The following is a 23,407-nucleotide window of genomic DNA, read 5'->3' as shown; positions in this document are numbered from 1 at the left end:
CCATGGACAAAGGTGCATTTTTAGGTTTCAGGAGGTAGCATGACATGGTATAAGAATATCTTGGCTTTGTCACTTATTCTTTGGTTTCCTAACCTGGGTAAGTTACTTTAAATTCTCTAAGCCTTAGTTCTCCCATTTGGACAAAATAACAACATTTACCTTCCAGAATTGGTATGTGGATCAAATGAGGTCCTAGTTGGAAAAGCACTTAGTAAGTATGGTTTTCTGGTTGTTAATCAATCATAAATGAAAAATTATCTGAAATCAGATAAATATGATTGACATAAAACTTTTCCCAGAATATTCATTCACCCAGCATTGCAAAGTGAAGCATGCTTTTTCACCAGGTTGAGAGTACAAGGCCTAACTCCACGGCCTCATCAGCCATCTATCTACTCCATACTTCTTACCCACTGGACTCCTTTAAAGTAAAAGTATCCAGTCATAGAGACCCCATTAAGTGCCAAGTCCAAAGGCTTTTGCCCAGTGAGAACAATGAGGATACTCATTTCCCTTGCCTCTTAACACACTCTCCTCCTTGGCCTTCATGTCACAATACAAAAGACCTGGCACTCTTCCTCTCTCTCTCTGCTCCCTCAGCTCTTCACTGGCTCCTCTTCCTCCTCCCACTTCCCCACCATGGATCTTCCAAGTTCTATCCTTCAGCCCTTTAATCTTTTCTTTTACTCCGAGAACTCATCCACTTAGGTGATTTTAAGCAAATGCTTCCAGGCAAATGACTTCCAAATATGTATTTTTAGTCTAAATCTCTCATATGAACTTCAGTCCCACATCTCCAACTGCCTGCTGAACGTTTCTACCTGGAGAGTTAATGTCAGAGCAAAATGCTAGGGACACTGACTAAAATGGGAATACTAGGAGAAAACTTGTATTTGAGGTACAAAAGAAAGGGCACTAAATTCTGTTTAAAAGAGGTGAGTTTGAGCAGATGGCAGAACCCATACAGATGATCCAATAAAATAAAGGCACATATGGCTAGGGTCCAGGGCACATTGCCCCAAGAGACCGGGCTCTCATTATATCTCTGGTACTAACTCACTATGTGGCCCTGGATAAGTCACTTTATCTCTCTGGGTCTGTTTCCTTCTTTGTAAATTTAGGTCGCCCCCTAACCAGTTTAGCTCAGTGAATAGAGAGTCAGCCTGCAGACTGAAGGGTCCCAAGTTTAATTCCAGTCAAGGGCACATGCCCAGGTTGTGGGTTCAATCCCCAGAAGGGGGCGTGGAGGCAGCCGATCAATGATTCTCTCTCATCATTGATGTTTTTCTCTCTCTCTCCCTCTCCATTCCTCTCTGAAATCAATAAAAATATATTTTAAAAAATTTTAGGCCCAGCTGGCATGACTCAGTGTTTGAGCATCGACCTATGAACCAAGAGGTCACAGTTCAATTCCCGGTCAGGGCACATGCCCAGGTTTTAGGCTTGATCCCCAGTGTGGGGCATACAGGAGGCAGCCAATCAGTGATTCTCTCTCATCATTGATGTTTCTATCTCTCTCTCCCTTCCGCTCTGAAATCAATAAACACGTTAAAAAAATTTAGGTAGCTAAATGGATTTAAAAGTATTATGACATTGACATTTACAAAGTTCAGAAATAGAAAAATATAAGATCTCAACAGTAAATGGACAAAGAACATAAACAATTCACCAAAAAAGACAAAGTGCCGCCGAAACCGGTTTGGCTCAGTGGATAGAGCGTCAGCCTACAGACTGAAGGGTCCCAGGTTCGATTCTGGTCAAGGGCACGAACATTGGTTGTGGGCACATCCCCAGTAGGAGGTGTGCAGGAGGCAGCTGATTGATGTTTCTCTCTCATCGATGTTTCTAACTCTCTATCCCTCTCTCTTCCTCTCTGTAAAAAATCAGTAAAATATATATTTTTAAAAAAAGACAAAGTGCCAATAAATACAACTCATTCTCTACAGCAAATGAAAACAAGATGCTATTTTAACCTATTTAATTAGTAAGATTTTTTAAAATGGTAGGGATATAAATTAGAACATGTCTAAAAATCTAATATTAAAAAATGGACCAGGACGGGAGATACATATCCAAGAGCTGTTTGAATTGAGGCCTCAGTTACGCTCTAAAGCAGCAGCAAGACTGAGGTCGGAGTTTTATGGAAAAGCACCCCTGATAGGGAACAAGGACTGAGGAAAGAGAAACGGCAAGAAACAGGAAGAGAAAAAGCTAGAAAAAGTCATAGAGAAAATCTTATTTGACCTTGTCATTTTCATTCATTTGATGAATACATCCTGAACTCTTGCTATATGCCTCACTAATGCTTGAAATGCATCACTAAATAAAATGTGTTGCACGGTCCTGCTGCCTTGGGTTCCTGTTTAGTAAATAAAAAAATAAATAAATAAGTAATTACAAACTCAGGTAGGGATATGAAGTAAATAAACATTTAAAAAATAGATAAAGAATTGGCAACATGTCCAGTATCATTTATGTTGACAGAAAAAAAGATCCATCAATGGTCTAAAAGTCATGGTTCTGGGAAGATGAGAAATGAGACAAGACTATTGGACTTGGGACAGAATGAAATCACTCGTGTCTTGAGAGATTAATAGTGGTTGTGAGAGAAATCAGCATGGAAAGGGTTGAATGAAGAAGGAATGAGAGGAACAGAAATGGGAGTTGAGATTATTAATCATTTTTAAAGGAATCTGGCTATAAAGGGAAGAAGAGAAACAAGGTGTCTGTAAGAAATGGCAAAGACAATTAAAGGAAAAGATCTGAGACTATCTGAAGTCAGGAAGAACCAGCAGAAATGGTAAGAGAGACATCTTGGCCTCTTCATCACCACAGTCAATCCTTAGTAATTCCAGTCCATTCTCCCAGATAAGGTCACTCTACAAATCTGTCAATTAACAGGTTAGACTCTCTTCTATTTAAAAAATGAAAACTTTCTTCAACCCCACATTCCCTTTCCGATATTGCCATCTCTCTTTTTCCTTTCAATATGAAACTTCTTGAAAGAGTTGTTTATTTTCAGTTTCATTTTCTTACCTCCTCTCATTCCTCAACCTTCTGCCCCAAACCCTGCCTTTGACCTTACCAAAATCATTTATGACTTTAATTACAAAATCTAACTTCCCATTTCATGACAGCATTCTCTCCCGTTTCCCTTGTCACACCTTCTTGGTCTCCTTCTGTAAGTCTCTTAAATACTGGTGTGCTTCAGGATTTTGGATTTAGCTCTATGTTTTTCTTAAATATACTCCCTGGGCAAGCTTATATATCCCCACTAGGGGCTCAGTGCATGAATTCGTGCACCTTGAAAGGAACTGTGGGCCACGAGGCTGCGGTGGGCACAGGGGTGGGATTTGGCCCATCCTCCGCGCCCCCCCCGCCCCGCTCGGCCCCTCCCTCCACGGCCCCCAGTCCCCTGTCTGCCTGCAGCCCCTCTCCTGCCACAGCCACTTGAATGCGCTGACGGCACCAGCCCTGCTTGCACCCGCTGACAGCACAGAGCAGGGGGAGGTAGAGAAACCCTCAGGGGCGGTTGGGGCCAGCAGCCGCCAATCACACCCACTGACAGCGCCGAGCAGTCATGGCCAGTGCCAGGCACTGGCAGCAGGTGCAAGCAGCGGCTCCAGCGCTGGCAGCAGTTGCGAGTGGGGCTGGCACCACAGCAGGTTCGAGTGCTGGGCAGGACTGTGGTGTGTGGGAATAAAGAATTTTCAGTAACCACCATAGGCTCACCATGATGACAGTGACCAGTGCCTTCGTCTGGCACCCCCGCTCACCTACTCCACCATCCCACTGCGGTCGATGCCCGCCATGTTCCGCACTCTGCCACCTGCTGCCGACACTTGCCAGGTTCTGCGTGCGCCCCCTGGTGGTCAGTGCACGTCATAGTGACCGGTTGTTCGGTTGTTCCTTTGTTCGGTCTATTTGCATATTAGGGTTTTATATATATAGATTGCCTCAATTTCTAACTATATGCTGCTGATAACTCCCTGTATATACTTAGTCTCTATTTAGCTTCAGCCTTGTACATCCAACATTCTGTTGGACATTTCCTCTTGGATGTCACTAGTATGTCACACACAGTAAGTCTAAAACCGAATTTATGAATCTCCCCACCTCCAAACCTGCTTAATGTGTGGTACTGACATCCTTTTACTTGGCCATAACAGAAATCTAGGCTTCAGCCTTCACTCCTTTATCTTCATTCCCAACATCCAATCAATTTCTACGTCCTTCAGGATTTTATTCCACTTGTGTCTCTTGATTCGAACCACACCTCTCCATCCCCTCGACTACTACCCCACCCTAATTTCCCAACCAGATGTTTTAACTGCCTCTAGGTTTGCTTTTCTCCAATACTTTTCCACCTGGCAACCAGATATATTTTTTTTCTAAAATGCAAATATGACTATGTCACTCCTCCATTCAAAATCCTCCAATAATAATCACTTACTATCTTTAGGGTCTCGGGCTTCATAATGGACAAAAGCTATCCTTTCAGTGCAGTAAAACTAGATTCTAGATAAAAACTACCTCATTCCCTCTTGCAAAAAAGTAAGCAGAGGTGAAAGGGGTAGGCTCAGGGAATGGGAGGGCTAAACTAAGGGCTGATGTAAATAGCAATGCTGCTGAAATACTTACTTTTGGGCCGGTGGTGAAGTGGGATAGCTAATCCTGGGACTCTCAACTGAGCTGGGATCCTTGAGAAGTGTGCTAAAGTATTCCAGGTCAGAAGTGACCCTTCACTATTGGCAGAAACAAAAAAAGAAGGAAGCTAATTCCCTCTAGAGCAGTGGTCGCCAACCTTTTGGCCCTTACATACCACCAGCGGACCACCGGTTGGCAACCACTGCTCCAAAGGTTTCCTTAAACCAGCGGTTGCCAACCTTTCAGACTTCACGGACCACCAGTGGTCTGCTGACCACCATTGGCAACAGTTGCTCTAGAGGGAAGCTTCTCCAATTTAGTCCCACTAAATTCCCATAGATTGAAAAACAATGCACTTACAATTAAAAATCAACAAACACATGGGAAGGCAAACACCATGAGAGTCAGCAGAAACAATAAACAACAGATTTAAACCCCCAAGGACCACAAATATTAGAAGAGTCAGATTAAAAAGACAGAAGAACTATACATTAAGTGTTTAAAGAAATGAAAGGCACAACCATAAGAATGTACAAATATTATTTAAAAGAGATTTAGGGGAAAAGGAAACTTATAAAAATGAAAAATAGTTTTTAAGATAAAGAACTCAATGAATAGGTTAAATAGCAGATTAGAGTCAGCTAGAAAGAAAACTAGTGACTTGGAAGATATATATCTGAAGAAACTGCCCAGAATATTATGAGAGATGAGATATAAAAAAAATATATGACAAACAAGCTAAGGGATATGGAAAATAAAAAGTCTAACATACTTTTAATTATAGAATCCCAGAACAAAGAAATAAAGAGTGAAAGAGAGATATTTTTGAAGGGATAATGACTGTTAAATTTCTACAAATGAACACAAATCTGCATGTCTAAGAAGTATAATATATCTAGGATAAATAAAAAATGCATGTTGCCCACCCAGTGTGGCTCAGTAGTTGGTTGAGTGTTGACCTATGAATCAGGAGGTCATGGTTTGATTACTGGTCAGGGCACATGCCAGGTTATGGGCTTGATTTCCCAGTAGGGGGCAGCCGATTAATGATTCTCTCTCATCATTGATGTTTCTATCTCTGTCTCCCTTCCCCTCTGAAATCAATAAAAATATATTTTAAAAAAGAAAAGAATGTGTCGGGCAGGGGCCAGTCTACAAAAGGACCTTCTCCATCTGGTCCAGACTGTCTCTCCAGCTTCACTTCAAACACACCAAACTTCTTCTAGTTTCTGCAATGCATTCTGTTCTCTCCCACCTTCAGCCCTGTGTGCAACTTGCATGTACAGCCCCTGCCCGACACATTCTTCAACATCTTCTCCTCTATGCTCAATATATATATACTCCTTAAGCTAACTTCTTCCGATCATTAGAGCAATCATCACATTGTCTGACAAAGTCTTGTTAAATTGGCTGTCCTTCCATTAGACTTCAGGCTTCAAAGTGGCATGGACAATATCTGTCTCCATTATTATACCAACACAGTTCCTAGCACAAAGAAAGCACTCAGTAAATGTTGGTCTCTTATAGCCCACAGGATAGAGACAGGCAGGAGGCTAAAGGTGGAAGAATGTAAATATGCTCAGGCAATGATCCAAATGAATCTTCAGCTTAGCAACTGTTGTAACTACAAAAAAATCAAGAAACCCCTATATTATATTCAACTTCAGGTTTAGGGAAGGCTTGGGTAGGGTCAAGACTCCAAACTTGGATGGTTTCCAGCTCCTCTCAAGTCAAGCCCCTTGTGTGGTTTTATTATGATCTTCGAATTGAAATCTCTGATCAGACACACCCATTCTTGAAAGCATACTCACAATTTACTCAAAGAAGAAATAGAAAGGATTTTTTAAAAATTATCATGTTCTATATTTGTAGGACAGTTCCAGCCTATTATGTTGGTATTTAAGCTCTGATCATAAATGGCAACTGTGGCATGTGCCTAAATATGAACATATATACATATATGTAAATATATACAGGTCATAAAATATTAATCACTAGGACCCTCTACTGGTGGAAATACCTTACCTGCTCATATGAATGGTCTTACTGCCCTCTAGTGACCACAACCTATAAAGAGAAAATCCACCAGCAGATGGGAGCATTTCCTGGCTATAATGATAGGGTTTTATGTTCTTTAAGCATCTAATTTTCTCAGATTCTGGTTTATATTACAGGGGTGCAACTCTCAAGACTCTTGGGGGGCTCTCTGGGGGATTTCACACAGCTCCTGCCAGCTGTTAGCGCCAGTGTGAAGCTGCTCTCTCTCCTGCCTCTCATGAACAAGAGGTCAAGGGGAGGCAGAGAAGGCAATGGCTGCACTAGTGAGGGCAAGAACAGCAGCTGTGAATGACTACCCTGGACTCCCTGGGGAGTTAGGAGCAGCTTGAGGAACACATGTTGGTCCTCCCTTGCAGATTATTCACAGTTGTGTACTATATTAAAATGGCAATTCAACGTGGTCCCTGACTCATCTTTTAAATATCTCTAATGCCATAACAAATGATGTAGCAGCAAAGGATGCTATCATTTTGTTTTTATAAACCATGCCTTCCAAGTTATTTCTACTCAAGACAGAAAAGCCAAGTCTCTTTCAAGATTGAACTGAAATGTCACTTCTTCTATGAAGCCTTTTTTAATTCCCCGGGTGCAAATGACTACTTACTCTGTTCTTTATGCCAGCATATACCTTGTATAAATCAGAATGGTACCACAAATATTATTTCTATTGTTTTTATTTATAACCTATAATTTCTTACTGCTCACATTTGTCTACATGCTTATTTCTCCAGCAAACCCTAAATTTCTTGAGATCATGAACCATGTCTTATTCATTTTTGCATATCCAGCATCAAACACACTCAAAATGTCATCCATAGATCACTGCCAGTTACCAGTCTAGGCAATAAACTCAAGAACTGAAGCATTTAGAAAATTTCATAGCAATTTAAAGAATAATTCTACATCTGTTGAATCTAATAATAAAAAAATGGGGCTTGTATTTTGCATATTTTAATTTTATTTTTCTGGTAATTTTTATCATATATTATGAAAGTACTGGTCTGCAACCTATGGAAACTTTTTAAAACAATGGTCCCTTATCATGGATAGTTTGAGAAGCACTGAGATGGCAGGTAATTTAATGTGTGAGGGAGGGAGGAAAGGAAGAAGGAAAGAGACAAAATATAAGCACTCTGCATAACAGTCAGAAGAAACATACCTATCCTTGTTGATTTTAACACTTCCTTGGAGGGTATTTTCTTCTTTAATTCTCGTAAGGTTTCAACTAGATTCTCTTTGGTTTGATTAGGAAGCTCCAACATAGTTTTCCATCTTTTTATGTCTTCTACAACCACAACTCTCTGGGAAAAAGAAAAGTCATTTGGAAAATGGAACATTTTTATTATAAAGACATCTGCCTTCACCTGAGCTAATGGGGCTCCTATTGACATATGAATTATTGATTATGACCTGAACCAAAGCACAGTGTGTGTGAAGCCCCAAATGATGGGTAATTGCTTAAAAGCAGGTCCTGCTTACTGCAAATCAGGAAGAGAGTTACATCTATTAGGAAAAGTGCAAGTTTTAATCTTACCATGTCAGACACTACTGGGCACTTAGCAGTGAGAAGCAATAAGGATGAGAAGAAAAGAAAAACGATGCTGAGGTGAATCAACCCTATAGCTTACTTAAGTGTTTTAATTCATAGATGAGGACAGAGAACAGAAAAGTCATAAAGACATATTTATTTCAACAATAAAAGCATACTTCAACAACTCCCTGCTTCCTAGATGATGAAATAAACCGGTCTCGTTTGAAGAATTTTTTAAAACTTCAAACACATAGAAAGGTAGAGTAATTCAGACAAAAATCATACACCTATGGATAAGGACAGCGGGGGGGAGGTAAGGGCAGAGGGGGGGTGGGAACTGGGTGGTGGGGAGATATGAGGGGAAAAAGGAGAAACAATTGTAATCTGAACAATAAGAGATTCATTAAAAAAAAAAAAGCAAGGTAGAATAATTCACTATTTAATAATAAAAAAGTTAAGCCCTAGACGGTTTGGCTCAGTGGATAGAGCGCCAGCCTGTGGACTGAAGGGTCCCAGGTTTGGTTTGGGTCAAGGGCAAATGCCTGGATGGGCTCAATCGCCAGTAGGGGGTGTGCAGGAGGCAGACAATAATTCTCTCTCATCATTGATGTTTCTATCTCTCTCCCCCTTTCCCTTCCTCTCTGAAATCAATAAAAAAATATTTTTTTAAAAGTTAACATTTTGCCATTTTATATAAATAAAACATTACCATTCTTTCATTAAGTATAAAATTTTAACAGTTAAGAAATCTGGTTGAAGGGATAGGAAAGTTCTTTGTTCTGTTGCAACTTTTCTGTAGTTTTGAAATTATTTCAACTAAAGAATTTTTTAAAAAAGTAAACAGAGACAAAATAATAAAGTTGTTTTTATAATTAAAAAATCTTGCCCAGCTGGTGTCGCTCAGTGGTTGAACATTGACTTATGAATCAGGAGGTCACAGTTCAATTCTAAGTCAGGGCACATGCCTGGGTTGCAGGCTTGATCCCCAGTAGGAGCGTACAGGAGGCAGCCAGCCAGATGATGATTCTCTCTCATCATTGATGTTTCTCTCTCTCTTGCTCCATCTCCCTTCCTCTATGAAATCAATAAATTTTTTTTTTAATTTTGTCTCGATGGTTGTTACCCTGGGGAGGGGGCCCAGGTAAGGAATGGAAGAGAGTATTGAGGGCTCCAGCATTCTGGTAATGTTCTGTTTCTTGATCTGGATACTGGTGACATAGGTGTGTTCACTTTGTGAAAATCTATCAAGAGGTACACTCATGATTTGTCCACTTTTCTATATGCATGTCATCCTATATAATAAAAGGCTACTATGCAAATCGACCAAACGTCAGAACGACTGGTCGCTATGACATGCACTGACCACCAGGGGGCAGACACTCAACACAGGAGCTGCCCCCTGGTGGTCAGTGCGCTCCCCCAGGGGGAGTGCCGCTCGGCCAGAAGCCGGGCTCACGGCTGGCGAGCGCAGCAGCGGTGGCAGGAGTCTCTCCCGCCTCTGTGGTAGTGCTAAGGATATCTGACTGCCGGCTTAGATTCACTCCCCATGGGGAACGGGCCTAAGCCGTCTGTCAGACATCCCTCGAGGGCTCCTGGACTGCGAGAGGGCACAGGCCAGGCTGAGGGACACCACCCCTCTTCCCTGAATGCACGAATTTCATGCACCGGGCCTCTAGTAGTTCAATAAAAAGCAACAACAGCCCAGCTGCTATGGCTCAGTAGTTGAGGGTCCACCTGTGATCCAGGAGGTCACGGTTGGATTCTGGTCAGGGCATGTGCCTGGTTGTGGGCTCGATCCCCAGTAGGGGGCATGTGGGAGGAAGCCGATCAATGATTCTCTTTCATCATTGATGTTTCTCTCCCCCTCTCCTTCCTCTCTGAAATCAATTTAAAGTATCCTCTCTAATAAAAGAGTAATATGCAAATTAACCATCACTCTGCTACATAAGCCACACCCACCAGCCAATCAGGGTGAGTATGCAAATTAACCCCAACCAAGATGGCTGCCAGAAGGGAGGCTTGGGTTTCCCCAGCAACAGAGGAAGCCAAGCTTTCCACACACTCTGGCGGGCCCAGGCCTCCACTCAAGGATACAAAGTTTCAATTATAGAAGGTAAACAAATCCAAACAGAAATGGGGGCAGCCACGGATTGGATCGAGCAGGAGGCTTGGCTCCGCTCCAGGCTACAAAGTTTCAATTGTAGAAGGTAAATAAATTCCAGATACCAGGGCCTCTGCTTGGGTCACCAGGGGCGTGGCTGGCCTGCAAACCACCACAGGCCCCTCGACCAGGCCTCTCCACGCCCCAAAGGAACCCCACCCTGATCCAGGACACCCTTCAGGGCAAACTAGCTGGTTCCCACCCGTGCACCAGGCCTCTATCCTATCTAATAAAAGAGTAATATGCAGATTGACCATCACTCCAACACACAAGATCAAGATAGCTGCCCTTATGTGGTCAAAGATTCTGCCCCCATGTGGACACAAGATGGCCAGCAGAGGAGGGCAGTTGGGAGGGACCAGGCCTGCAAGAAAGGGCAGTTGAGAGGGACCAGGCCTGCAAGGGAGGGCAGTTGGAGGCAATCAACCCTGCAGAGGAGGGCAGTTAAGGGTGACCAGGCTGGCAGAGGAGGGAAGTTGGGGGCAAACAGGCTGGGAGTGGAGCAGTTAGACATCAATCAGGCTGGCAGGGGCGTGGTTAGGGGGTGATCAGGCTGGCAGGCAGAAACGGTTAGGGGAAATCAGTAAGGCAGGCAGGCGAGCAGTTGGGAGCCAGCAGTCCTGGATTGTCAGAGGGATGTCCGGTAGGATCGGGCCTAAACGGGCAGTTGGACATCCCTCGAGGGGTCCCAGATTGGAGAGGGTGCAAGCTGGGCTGAGGGACCACTCCCCCACCCCCGTGCATGAATTTCGTGCACCAGGCCTCTAGTATATATATAAATATATGAAAGCAACAACAGCAAAAAAGTCTCAGCTCCCTCCCCTGGTTGGGGTCTGCTTTCAGCCTAGCTGGCAGTGGTTGGAGGAGGACATGTCTGACTCTTCGACTTCCCCATCTTTGTTCTTCCTCCTACCCTATCTGCTTCTTTGCTTTGGTCTCTAACCCTTCCAGGTTTGAAGCTAGGAAAAGGAGAGATAAGGGCAGAAAAAGCTTTACTTTCTGTTGTTATGCCAATTAGGTTTTAGTGCTCTGGGATAGTCTCAATAAAAAGAAGGTATAGCCTTAGCCGGTTTGGCTCAGTGGATGGAACGTCGGCCTGCAGACTGAAGGGTCCCAGGTTCAATTCCGGTCAGGGGCACGTACCTTGGTTGCGGGCACATCCCCAGTAGGAGGTGTGCAGGAGGCAGCTGATCGATGTTTCTCTCTCATCGGTTTCTAACTCTCTATCTTTCTCTCCCTTCCTCTCTGTAAAAAATCAATAAAATATATTTAAAAAAACAAAAAAGAAGGTATAAATATCATATCATTCCACACCTTGCTTTTACACTCAATATATATTCTTTATTTATTCATATTGATATATATAAAGCCAGATAATATACTTTAATAGTATTGGAGAGTATTCCATTATTGTTACTAGTATATACAAATGCCTTAAAAGTTTTAAAATCTACTCCCCTAATTAATTTTCATGATTACAGATAGTGTGATTTAAGATATATATATATATATATATTTTAGAGGTCCAGTGCATGAAATTCGTGTACACGGGGGTGTGGGGGGGAGTCCCTCAGAGCCCGGCCTGCACCCTCTTGCAGTCTGGGAGCCCTTGGGGGATGTCCAACTGATGGCTTAGGCCCACTCCCCATTAAGCCAGCAGTCAGACATCCTTAGCGCTGCCGCGGAGGCGGGACAGGCTCCCGCCACCGCAGCTGTGCTCACCAGCTGTGAGCCTGGCTTCTGGCTGAGTGGCGCTCCCCCTGTGGGAGCACACTGACCACCAGGGGGCAGCTCCTGCGTTGAGTGTGTGCCCCCTGGTGGTCAGTGCACGTCAGAGCAACCAGTTGTTCTGCCGTTCGGTCAATTTGCATATTAGCCTTTTATTATATAGGATATATATGTGAATTTGTGTATAAATGTAAATATAGATGTATATTTCCATGCATAGTAATAAGTATGGAGTTCTACATTATTATAGTTAACTCTTTTTTCACCCCAAACCCTGAGAAGACCACAATCTTCATGCTGTTTCCTTAGACTAATGAAATTTTTCTAGTTCATTTTTCTCAAACATGGTAGTCTTGTTTTGGCTTTCAGCTTCATATGGGGGTTATTAACCTGAGGATTTATGTGCAATCCCTGTACTGATCCTAAAACCCTAGCCCCTAAGCATTACATCTGGTTTCAATAGAACTATTCAACTTCAGCTCTGGGTTTGGATTTATTCTTTCTTCCTGGCACCTGAGGATTTCTCCTTCTTGCTTTCAAATTCACCTCAGTATTAGAGACTTTTTAAAATATATATATATGTTTTTATTGATTTCAGAGAGAGGAAGGGAAAGGGAGAGAAATATCAATGCTAAGAGAGAATCACTGATTGGTTGCCTCTTGCACAGCCCCTACTGGGGACAGCCCACAACCTGGGCATGGGCCCTGACTGGGAATGGAACCATGACCTTTTTGTTCATGAGTTGACACTCAACCACTGAGCCACACTGGCAGAGCTGTACTGGAGACTTTCTACATGGTTAGAATGAAGTTCAGGTTTCCACTCAGCTCATTCCAGCACATGGAACTAGAAGCCCAAACTCTTTAGCATGGCATAAAAGGCCTTACATGACTTGGCTCCTGACATCCTAACAGCTTCATCATTTGTTCCAGATGCATCAACCTAGTTAAAGCTGCCTAAATGAATCACAGTATTTCACACTCTCTGCCTGGGATGTTCTTTCTTTGCCAATTTATTTTTTAAGACTCTCTTCAAGCATCACCTCCTCTATGAAGCCATCCTTGCCTCTCTCCAAACACATTTGACCATATTCCTTTTTGGGTCCCTTTACAATCTGTACAGACTTCTATTACTATATCTCTGATTTCTGCATATATTTGTCTAGAAGGCTGTCTTCCCCACTGGACTATGAACAACTTGAGGGCTGGAACAATTCATTTGTCTCTCTATCCCCAGTGCACAGAAAGTGTAACTGAACAAAACCATTTCTACCCTCAAAGACTAAGTACAATATTGTTTTCAGATCTGAAATTTAGGGCAGAAATAGAAAGTATAGCAGTCAGTTCTAGAGCAGAATTCCATAAACATCAAAGAGTGCTTCCTTATTTCCATCCAAATGTGGACCCCAACACATATATTTCAAATTTGTATTAGAATTATGGGGAGGAACAAGGGAAGTGAACAAGAAATACCAATGGGGTAGCTACAATTAGTAGTGGAATGGTTATTGCCAGGAAGAAGAGGTGTTCTCCAAAATACCACCTGGTCTTACAGTTGTGGATGGCTGAATTATCAAGTTTGACAAAACCAATTAGGGACAATGACTCTCATAAGCAATAACATGAGCACCATTCCACTGGTGGGGGCAAGAGACACATATTGGCTAGTCAATTCTACAAAGGGAGAAAAGGTTTATAGAGCATTCTTAAGTGCTGACCCTAAAAGGATTAGCATGTTCTAAAATCTTTTAGTAATAAAAAAAAATCTTCTATTGCAACCAACAGAAGAAATTACTTTCCCTTAAGGGAGTAAGAGGAGATTATCCAAATTAACCTTTACCATTCAAATGTACACTACATGAGCTCTACTGAGTATCACTGCCATTGAATGCGATAAGGCTATGGCAAAATTACTTGTACCACACTGATAACAGAAGTACAATGGTCTTAATATTCTAAGATTTTTATACTTCCTTTGCATGGCATTCTGAAACCTCCACTTTTTTAAATAGTTCACCCTATAGGGGGCAGACTGTAGAATCAGATTGTCTAGTTCAAATCCCAGCTCTCTGACCTTGAGCAAACTATTTAATCTCTCTGCCTTATATACTTCACCTGTAAAATATAAATGATAGCTCTGGCCGGGTGGGCTCTATTAGTTGGAGCATTGTCCCACACACCAAAAGATGGTGGGTTATAATTCCTGGTCAGGACACATATCTAGGTTGCAGTTTTGATCCCCGGTTGGGGTGGGCATGGAAGGCAACCAATCAATGTTTCTTTCTCACATTGATGTTTCTTTTCTCTCTCTCTCTTTCTCTCTCTTCCTCTCTCTCTAAAAATCAATGAAACATATCTTCGGGCGAGGATTAAATCATCCATTTCACATAATTTAAAGAGTTACTATGGAAAGCACTTAACACAATGCCTGGCCCATAGAAATGGCTCAATAGATGTTAGTAGTACTCATTACTACTATTATCACCCCCATCATAATTCTCAGCTCTAGTTCTAGTTTTACTACACAAGCTTCTCCTTTTCTGTACATGAAAAGAGGAAACTATCTGTTTTTATTACATTCTAGGCACAATGCTTAACCCTTCCAACATGCACTTATTTATTTAGACCTTATAACAACACTGCAGGTTAGATATTATTTCTGATGTTACTGATGAGGAAAATGAGGCTTGAACATTCAGCAGATTCTTGGCATTAAAATGTGATGCTAGTGTGTAGGACTAGGTCATTTGGCAGAGAGTACACCTATCTAACTCTCTAGAACTCACATTTAACTCAACTTGATTTTAATTTGTCACTGTGTACACATGAAAGTAGGCATGTGTGTGTGTGCACAAAAGAAAGAGAACAGCAAGTACCACTTACTGAATGGCTATCTGTCACTACTTCCCTCTACCTAGCCAAATCTTTCCATCCCTTTGGGTGCTCTGACCAGTAAAAGAGACACTGAGCTCTCTCCTCTCTTAACTCTTAACCATTTTTGTCCAAAAAACAGTTTGTAATGGATCACATATGATTTTGTATCATTACTTAATAATTTCTTTTGCTATGATCCTCTAATAGGAAGTCCCATGAGGATTCATACTTTAACCTTAAATTTCCCTTATGGTTCCTAGAGTACCTTAGCATAGTGCTGGGCATAAATTTATCTCTACATATAAAACCCTAATATGCAAATAGACCGAATGGCAGAACAACTGAACAACCAGTCACAATGACGTGCACTGACCACCAGGGGGCGCACGCGAAACATGGTGGGCGTCAGCAGCAGGCAGCAGAGCACGGAACATGGCGGGCATCGGCCTCGGCAGGATAATGGAGCAGGTGAGTGGGGGCGCCAGACCAAGGTGGGGCACCAGTCACTGTCATCGAGGCGAGCCTCTGGTGGTTACTGAAAATTCTTTCCTCCCGTGCGGGCCACTGTCCCGCTGGGTGCTCACATCTGCTGCTAGCACCAGCCCCGCTCACACGCACTGCTGTCGCCGGAGCCATGCTCACACCCGCTGCCGGCGCCTGGCACCGGCCCTGATCGCTCAGCGCCATCAGTGGGTGCGAGCCGCGGCTGCTGGCCCAAATTGCCCCTCAGGGCTTCTCCACCTCTCCCTGCTCCTGAGGGGTGATCGGGGCCAGCAGCCGCCACTTGCACCCACAGCCAGCGCTGGAGCTGCCACTTGCACCCACTGACAGTGCCGGCTCCACTCACACCCGCTGCTGATGCTGGCCCTAATCGCTCCACGCCATCATTGGGTGTGAGTGGGGCCGGCGCCGTCAGTGTGTGGGAGCGGCAGCAGCGGAAGTGGGACTGTTGGCAGACAGGGGAGTGGGGCCATGGCAGGAGGGGCCAGACAGGGACGCAGAGGATGGGCCAAGACCCACCCCTGTGCCCACCGCAGCCTTGTGGCCCACAGTTCCTTTCAAGGTACATGAATTCATGCAATGGGCCCCTAGTTTCACAATCCTACCTAATAATAGACAAATATGCAAATTGACCATACCTCCGACACACCCACAAGACACGCCCACCATCCAATCAGAGCGAGTATGCAAATTAACCCAACCAAGATGGCTACAGCCACAGAGAGCAAGGTTTCCTAGGTAACAGAGGAAGCCAAGCTTTCCGCCTGCCCTTGCCAGGCCTAAGCCTCCACTCAAGCTACAAAGTTTCAATTATAGAAGGTAAACAAATTCAAACAGAAATGGCAGCAGAATGGAGCTTGAGAGAGCAGGCCAGGGTTGCTCCCAGCAACAGGGGAAGCAAAGCTTTCCGCACACCCTGGCCGGGCCCACCCGCTTAAGGCTACAAAGTTTCAATTATAACCCCAACAGAAATGGCTGCCGGCCGCTGAGGGAGCCCCAGGCTTGGCTCCGCTCCAGGCTACAAAGTTTCAATTGTAGAAGGAAAATAAACCCCAGATACCAGGGCCTCCGCTTGGGTTGCCAGGGGGCGTGGCCGGCCTGCAAACCACCACAGGCCCCTCGCTCAGGCCGCCCCACGCCCCAAGGGAACCCCACCCTGATCCGGGACACCCTTCAGGGCAAACCAGCTGGCCCCCACCACTGTACCAGGCCTCTATCCTATCTAATAAAAGAGTAATATGCAAATTGATCATCACTGCAACACACAATATAGCTGCCCCCATGTGGTCAAAGATCCTGCCCCCATGTGGACACAAGATGGCCACCACAAGATGGCCAGCAGGGGAGGGCAGTTGGGAGGCACCCGGCCTGAAAGGGAGGGCAGTTGAGAGGGACCAGGCCTGCAAGGGAGGGCAGTTGGAGGTGATCAACCCTGCAGGAGAGGGCAGTTAGGAGTGACCAGGCCGGCAGAGGAGGGAAGCTGGGGGCAAACAGGCTGGCAGCGAAGTGGTTAGGGCGTGATCAGGCTGGCAGGCAGAAGCGGTTAGGGGCAATCAGGAAGGCAGGCAGGCAAGCAGTTGGGAGCCAGCAGTCCTGGATTGTGAGAGGGATGTCCGATGATACCACTGGGATCGGGCCTAAATGGGCAGTCGGACATCCCTCGAGGGGTCCCAGATTGGAGAGGGTACAGGCTGGGCTGAGGGACAACCCCCCTCCGTGCATGAATTTCATGCACCGGGCCTCTAGTAATATTTATAAAATAGTTTAATATCCAGACCATGCAAGGGCATTTCCAAATAAAGATGATTCTTATTTTTACCGACAATGTAGTGAAGCACAGTAATCTCCATCTTGTAAAAAACTGCTGTTTGAATTCTCTGCTATTGTTAGATAGTCCCTAGTCCTGTAAACTCTGTCACTGTAAACTCTTGTCATTGTAAACTCTGTCACTTTAAGACAGTCTCTTATTCTATAAAATGACTTTGTTTTACTTCAAATAATAGAAAAAGATAAACTTAACTGTCTGACCTTGCAAGCTAGCCATCCAATGTAATAGACTAAAATAAATTAATACTGATAACAATTCCCATATTGTTATGCCAAGCACAAACTCATTATGTATTCAAGGTTACAAGTGTCTGTAACAATAACTCACACAGAGCTCTTTGTAATATCTGCAAACAAAGAGGCTCAAAAAGTATAAATATGGCCAAAACCGGTTTGGCTCAGTGGATAGAGCGTTGGTCTGCGGACTGAAGGGTCCCTGGTTCGATTCTGGTCAAGGGCATGTACCTTGGTTGCGGGCACATTCCCGGTGGGGGGTGTGCAGGAGGCAGCGGGTCGATGTTTCTCTCTCATCGATGTTTCTAGCTTTCTGTCCCTCTCCCTTCCTCTCTGTGGGAAATCAATAAAATATATTAAGAAAAAAAGTATAAATATGGAAAAACTTCCTGTATGGGGTGATCAGAGATTTGGAAAAGACAACTCCCCCTGGCCCACGTGCGAATAAATGACTCCTAATTAATTGGCTCATTAAGGCATCTTTTATCTCATTCGATAATTTAAGATACAAGAGTAGCAGGCACTATGTTAGGTCTTGGAGCAGAATTAGAACATAAGACACTATGGTCCTCATCCTTAGAAGTTCATAGTAGACTGGGGAAAACTTCAGGTAATCAGATAGTTATAATATAGTGAGATAAGTGCTATATCAGATATGTGAGCCAAGTGCCAAGAGAGTATTGAAGAGGGAAGGATTAACTCCCCCAAAAGACCTAGAAAGCATTTCAAAATTCACTTATTTAACAAATATTTATTGACTTCTTAATATGTGCCAAGCACTGTAACAGGTCCAAGAATGCAAAGGTAAATAAAATACCCAAGGTCCCTGTACTCATAAAATTTATAATCTAGAATTCAGAGGGAAAGTTGCATTTGAGTGGGATGACAAATGAGTAGGGATTCACTCTGTAAAAAGGGAGAAAGGCTTTCTATGAAAAGGGACCAACGTTATTCAAAGCCCTGGAGACATAAAAGAGAATAGCTTATACAGAGAATAGCAAGAAATGGGTTGTGGCTGGAAAGTACTCCTGTGAATAGAGAGCTACAAGGGATGAGAGGACAAGGCTCACTGGGTCACAACAGAAAGGGTAACATATGCCATGGCAAGGCTGTTGGAGTTTTAGTTCATTTGGCCATTCAGAAAAATGTATTGTAGACTTCTATATGCCAAACCCTGTGCCAGGCACAAGGGACACAAAATCAGTAAGACATACTCTTTCAAGAAGCTTAGAGTGTAGCAGGGCACAGGAATGTAAAGAAACATTTACAATTAAGCAAATCAAGTGCAATGATAGCGCGTGTTTAAGATACAGGGATGTAAAACTGAATAAAGGAAACCTCATTTAAAATGGAGTTGGGAGGCCAGAAGGAGCTGTCGTGCACTACGATTAGACCCCAATAGGAAGGGACCATATCTTGCATTCCCAACAAAAAGTGTTTCTACTTTACTAGGAGGAAGATTTTCTGTTTCGCCCGGCAACAAGCCTAACCAATAGGAACCCTCAAAACTCGACCAATTAGAAGCCATCACCACTCTGAACTCTCTCTTTCCTCCAATGGACTTATCATCAAAGTACCACCCCCTCCCAACTTCCTGTTATTGTTTTTTCTATAAAGTTTCCTCTCCTTTGTTTGCTGGACTTGCTATAGTTTTTGCAATAGCATGTTTGTGTTGAATTTCAATTCTCTGCCATTCCCAAATAAACCCATTTTTACTGGTAAAAATAACTGGCTGTTTTATTTTTAAGGTCAACAAGAAGAGAGCGATCAGATTGGCTCTGTATCTCGGAGACACAAAGGTGGTCAGGAAAGGTCTCATAGTACAGGAGACTCTTAAACTAAGTCGTGGGGAACAGATAAGATTTCATAAAGTAGAAGAGAATAGCAAACACTTGCATAGTAGTTAGAATGTGCCGGGCGCTGTTCCAAGCACTTTATATATGGAGTGGGGCAAAAGTAGGTTTATAGTTGTGAGTACACAAAACACAGAGTTCATCCTTGTATTATTACTTATTATATTATTTTCCATACAAACAACTATAAACCTACTTTTGCCCCACTCTGTATCTTGAGTCACTCCAACTTCATAACTAACATAAAATAGGTTTTATTATTAATCCCATTTTATAAACGAGGAAAAACACAGAGGTTAAATAACTTGTCCAACATCACACCAGTAGTAATGGCAGAGCTGGGATTTTAACCTAGGCAGACTGGTTCCAGTCTGTTTTTAATTATATACCATATCACCTCCAAGACAAGGAAGTAAAGCCATTCTAGGCAAACAGGAAAATAATGCAAAGGTACAGAAGTATGAAAGAGCACATCTTTGGCCAACTGTGAGTGGTTGACAGTGGATGAAATGTACATTAAGAAGAGCCAGCAGGGGATGAGGCAGGCAGGTGCCAGGTCATGGAGAGCCTTGAGTGTCATGTAAAGAAATGTCTTTAACGATAGGTAATGAGAAACCACTGAAGGATTAGGAAGGGAGATGACTTGAGTAGATTTTCTTTTTTTTTTTTTACTTACTTCTCTGGTTTAAGTGTACAGGGAAGAAAGACAGGGGATGCTAAGTAACCAGATCATGGAACTGCTCTAGATAAGAGCTAAGAAAAAATTTTAATTTAAGAGATGTAAGGACAAGAAAGATTTTTAGGAGGCAGAAGTGAAAAATTGGATACAAGAGAGAAGAGTTAATGATGGTTTGTTACTAGTCCTAGTTACTTAGTATCCTATCTAATAAAAGGGTGATATGCAAATTAACCATCACTCCATCACAAAGATGGCGGCACTCATAGCCACAAGATGGCGGCGCCCAGTCCTCTCAGCCCCGCCGGAGTGCCCCAGTCCCGGAGGGGGGGGGGCGGCCGCTGAGAGCGGGCAGCGTGAGCAGCCTGGCGGAATGCTTGCTTCATCGCCGCGGCAACGAGGCAAGCATTCCGCACCTGGCCGCGGATGGGCCTCTGGGCCGCAGAGAGCCTCTGGGCAGCGGGCGTGGAGCGGCCAGGCCCCACAGAGAGCTACTGGCGCACGGATTCGTGCGCAGGGCTACTAGTATGGATATAAAAGTAAATACAGGAGAATAAAGGTCAAGCTTGAAAGAAAAGCTATTGCATTTAATAGAAATGTTATCCTATATGCCTAATGTTTATTCTGATTCCATAATCTTCATATGACTTATTCTCATCACCATACAGTGATTCTCAATTGGGCACAAGTAGAGATATAGAGAGTAGAAGGGGCAGGAAGAAATAAATTAGAATCTGGGTGTTTGTATGTGAATGTAGGTGTAGTTTAATTATTACTCTTCTCTTTTTCTTCCAGTCTAATATCACAATCCTGCCCACCACCATCTCTCATTGAGAAGCACTGCTGTATACAATTACCCATGAATACTCTGAAAAAACAGAAGCAGTTGAAAATCTTGAACTGCAAGATAAGGAGAGATTTTAAAGATCAGTAGGTCTCAACCAAAGGTTGCTTACAAATATGTGAAGGCATTTCTGGTTATCACAGTGGGAGGTGCTATTGGCACTTAGTATCTGAGGGCCAGGGATGTTACTAGTAAACTTCCTACAACTTACAGGGCAGTTCCAAATAATGAAGAATTATCTTACCCCACATGATAATAGTGGTCCTTTAAAGAAACACTGATATTATTCAATCCTACATTTTTTAAAATATATGTTTTTATTGATTTCACAGAGGGAGAGGGAGATAGAAACATCAATGATGAGAGAGAATCATTGATTGGCTGCCTCCCTGCAGGCACCCCACTGGGGACTGAGTCCACAACCTGGGCATGTGCCCTTGACTGGAATTGAACCTGGGACCCTTCAGTCCGCAGGCCAATGCTCTATCCACTGATCAAAACCAACTAGGGCTCAACCCTACATTTTATGGAGAGGACTAACTGAGATCCCAGAGAAGGAAATGGCTTGCTGAAGATCATCCAGTTGCACAGTAAAGACTAGAAACCAGGGCTTCTGTTTACACTCCCCTTTACTGCTTTCTAATCCGAGTCTGGTAAGCTCTTGGGAGCACAAACATTAGGAGTCTAGTGGAGGAAGGGGAACCAATAAAGGAAACAGAAAAGAAAAAGTCCACTATGTAGGAAGAGAGGTTCAAGAAGACAAAGCGAACTAATTACAAGTAGTTTTTTGTTTTTAGTAAAATAATTATTTTACCATTAATTGAGTATATATGTTGACTGATTCACTGTTGGTTGTCTATCCTTCTATCTGTTCCTTGACTCTTCCTTGCTAACACACTCAGGTTGCAAAGAGTCCATTAAAATAGTCTCTTTTTCAATCTCAGATATAGCTATGAAGGCCTTGTGATACAGTTTGGGCCAATAAGATAGGAGAGTACAGTATCATCACCCAGCCTTACTGAGTTCATACAGGGTACATAAAACCATACTTGGTACTTTAACTTTCCTAATAGACAAAATTTTGCAGAAAAAGAATAACACAGGGGGTTTGTCCTACCAGCTACCAAAACATACCATTAAGCTAAAGTAATTAGACAAGTGTAAGAGAAGTACTGGAATTGATTAAATCTAAATCAGTACAGGGTATGGGGGAAACAAATTAGGAGTGGTCAAGAACACTGGAAAGTATAGCAAAAACAACACACAGGTCTTCCACAGAACTCCACATCACCTTGCTATCACAGTCCATTGCACATTTTCTCTAGTCCCAGGTCCCCTTCTCACCTTCAGAGATTCAATTGTGGCCTGCTTGTAAATCTTTCCTCCAGGATCTTTCTTCTGAGGACTACTCTGGAGTCTAGGCGTTCGAATGACGAATTTATCCATTTCTAGGGGCCTTCGTGTGCTTGCAGTGTGTTCTGCTCTAGAAAAGAGGGCAGATTCTAAAACGTCATAACTGTTGGGATGTGTGTTCCCTAAAATGACACAACTGCGTTCTATACACTCTGGATTCTGGAAGCTTTCCTGAATTCTCAGGACTATTGGGTGGACTTTATGGGAAGATTTTCTCTTGAAAAAGAAACATCTTCCTAAGAACTGGAACTTGTACAATAACGGGTCTACTATCTGGATCAGAAAGTGCCTAATTTTCAGAAGTGCACGCTGTGGAGGGGATTCCAATACAATACTGGGCCAGGCGCTGAACCTAGTGACAAACCTCTTCCAAATTAGGTTAGGTTGTGGCAGGTTCAAGTTTCACTGGGTGCAATGAAGCTCTCTTAATAACTACCCCACCATAGCTGCAATCCCAAAGGTTTTCCCTAGTAACCAGCAACCAACGAACACCTCCAGATCTTAGCAAAGTCCTCACAACAAGCCCCTATCTCCATGAACTGCTTGGTGGTCACAAGGCCCTCCCTATCCACGACTCTAGGCTTCTCGATCCCAGAGCGAAAATAAACACCATCTTCCTCTGCCCTCAGCACTCATGAGCCCAGGAAGGGGGACCTAGCAACCGTCTGACGTGAAACGCACCAGGAAAAGCAGCCTGGCAGCAGCGAGGCCCCTCCAGAGAACTAAGATTGCAAAGAGTCCATTACAACAGTCTCTTTTCCAGTCTCGGCCTGATGAAACTAAACCGACGCTACTTTCCAGGGTGGTAGTTTCTCGGAAGCGACATCCGCCCGCAGAGAGCCTCAGCGACACAGCACACCACATTCCCCAGAATGCACTGCGAAGGGGCCGGGTCAGGTCGCCCCCAGGGTACTGTAGTTCTCCGAGACCAGCTTTCCCGACCGCCAGGGCGCCTCCCGGCGGTGAAGAACTACGTGCCCCAGCATGCCCCGCAAAGGAAGAAAGGGGTCTGGGGTGCCGGTTCGCTCCCGTGCTCGCGAGGGTTGGCTCCACCTCTTCT

The 23,407-nt window shown here is 43.6% G+C and overlaps 1 protein-coding gene across 2 annotated transcripts in view; it reads right to left on the bottom strand.

Annotated features, from left to right (window-relative positions):
• Positions 1-23,374, bottom strand: part of TCEANC2 (transcription elongation factor A N-terminal and central domain containing 2) — a 43,696-nt gene extending 20,322 nt beyond the window's left edge. Inside the window, exons 1-3 of one of the 2 annotated variants that reach the window (XM_079776652.1) lie at positions 23,029-23,374; positions 22,279-22,417; positions 7,865-8,006 (exon numbers count right to left, since the gene is read on the bottom strand). In XM_079776652.1, the coding sequence (XP_079632778.1) occupies positions 7,865-8,006; positions 22,279-22,380 (244 nt within the window). In that variant the 5' untranslated portion in view covers positions 22,381-22,417; positions 23,029-23,374. The remainder of the gene's footprint in view (positions 1-7,864; positions 8,007-22,278; positions 22,418-23,028) is intronic. The other variant, XM_079776653.1, reaches the window with a different exon arrangement.
• Between the last annotated feature and the right edge of the window lie 33 nt (positions 23,375-23,407).

Source organism: Cnephaeus nilssonii, assembly GCF_951640355.1.
Source record: "Cnephaeus nilssonii genome assembly, chromosome: 7".
NCBI lineage: Eukaryota > Metazoa > Chordata > Mammalia > Chiroptera > Vespertilionidae > Cnephaeus > Cnephaeus nilssonii.
This window is presented reverse-complemented; position numbering and strand designations above follow the sequence as displayed.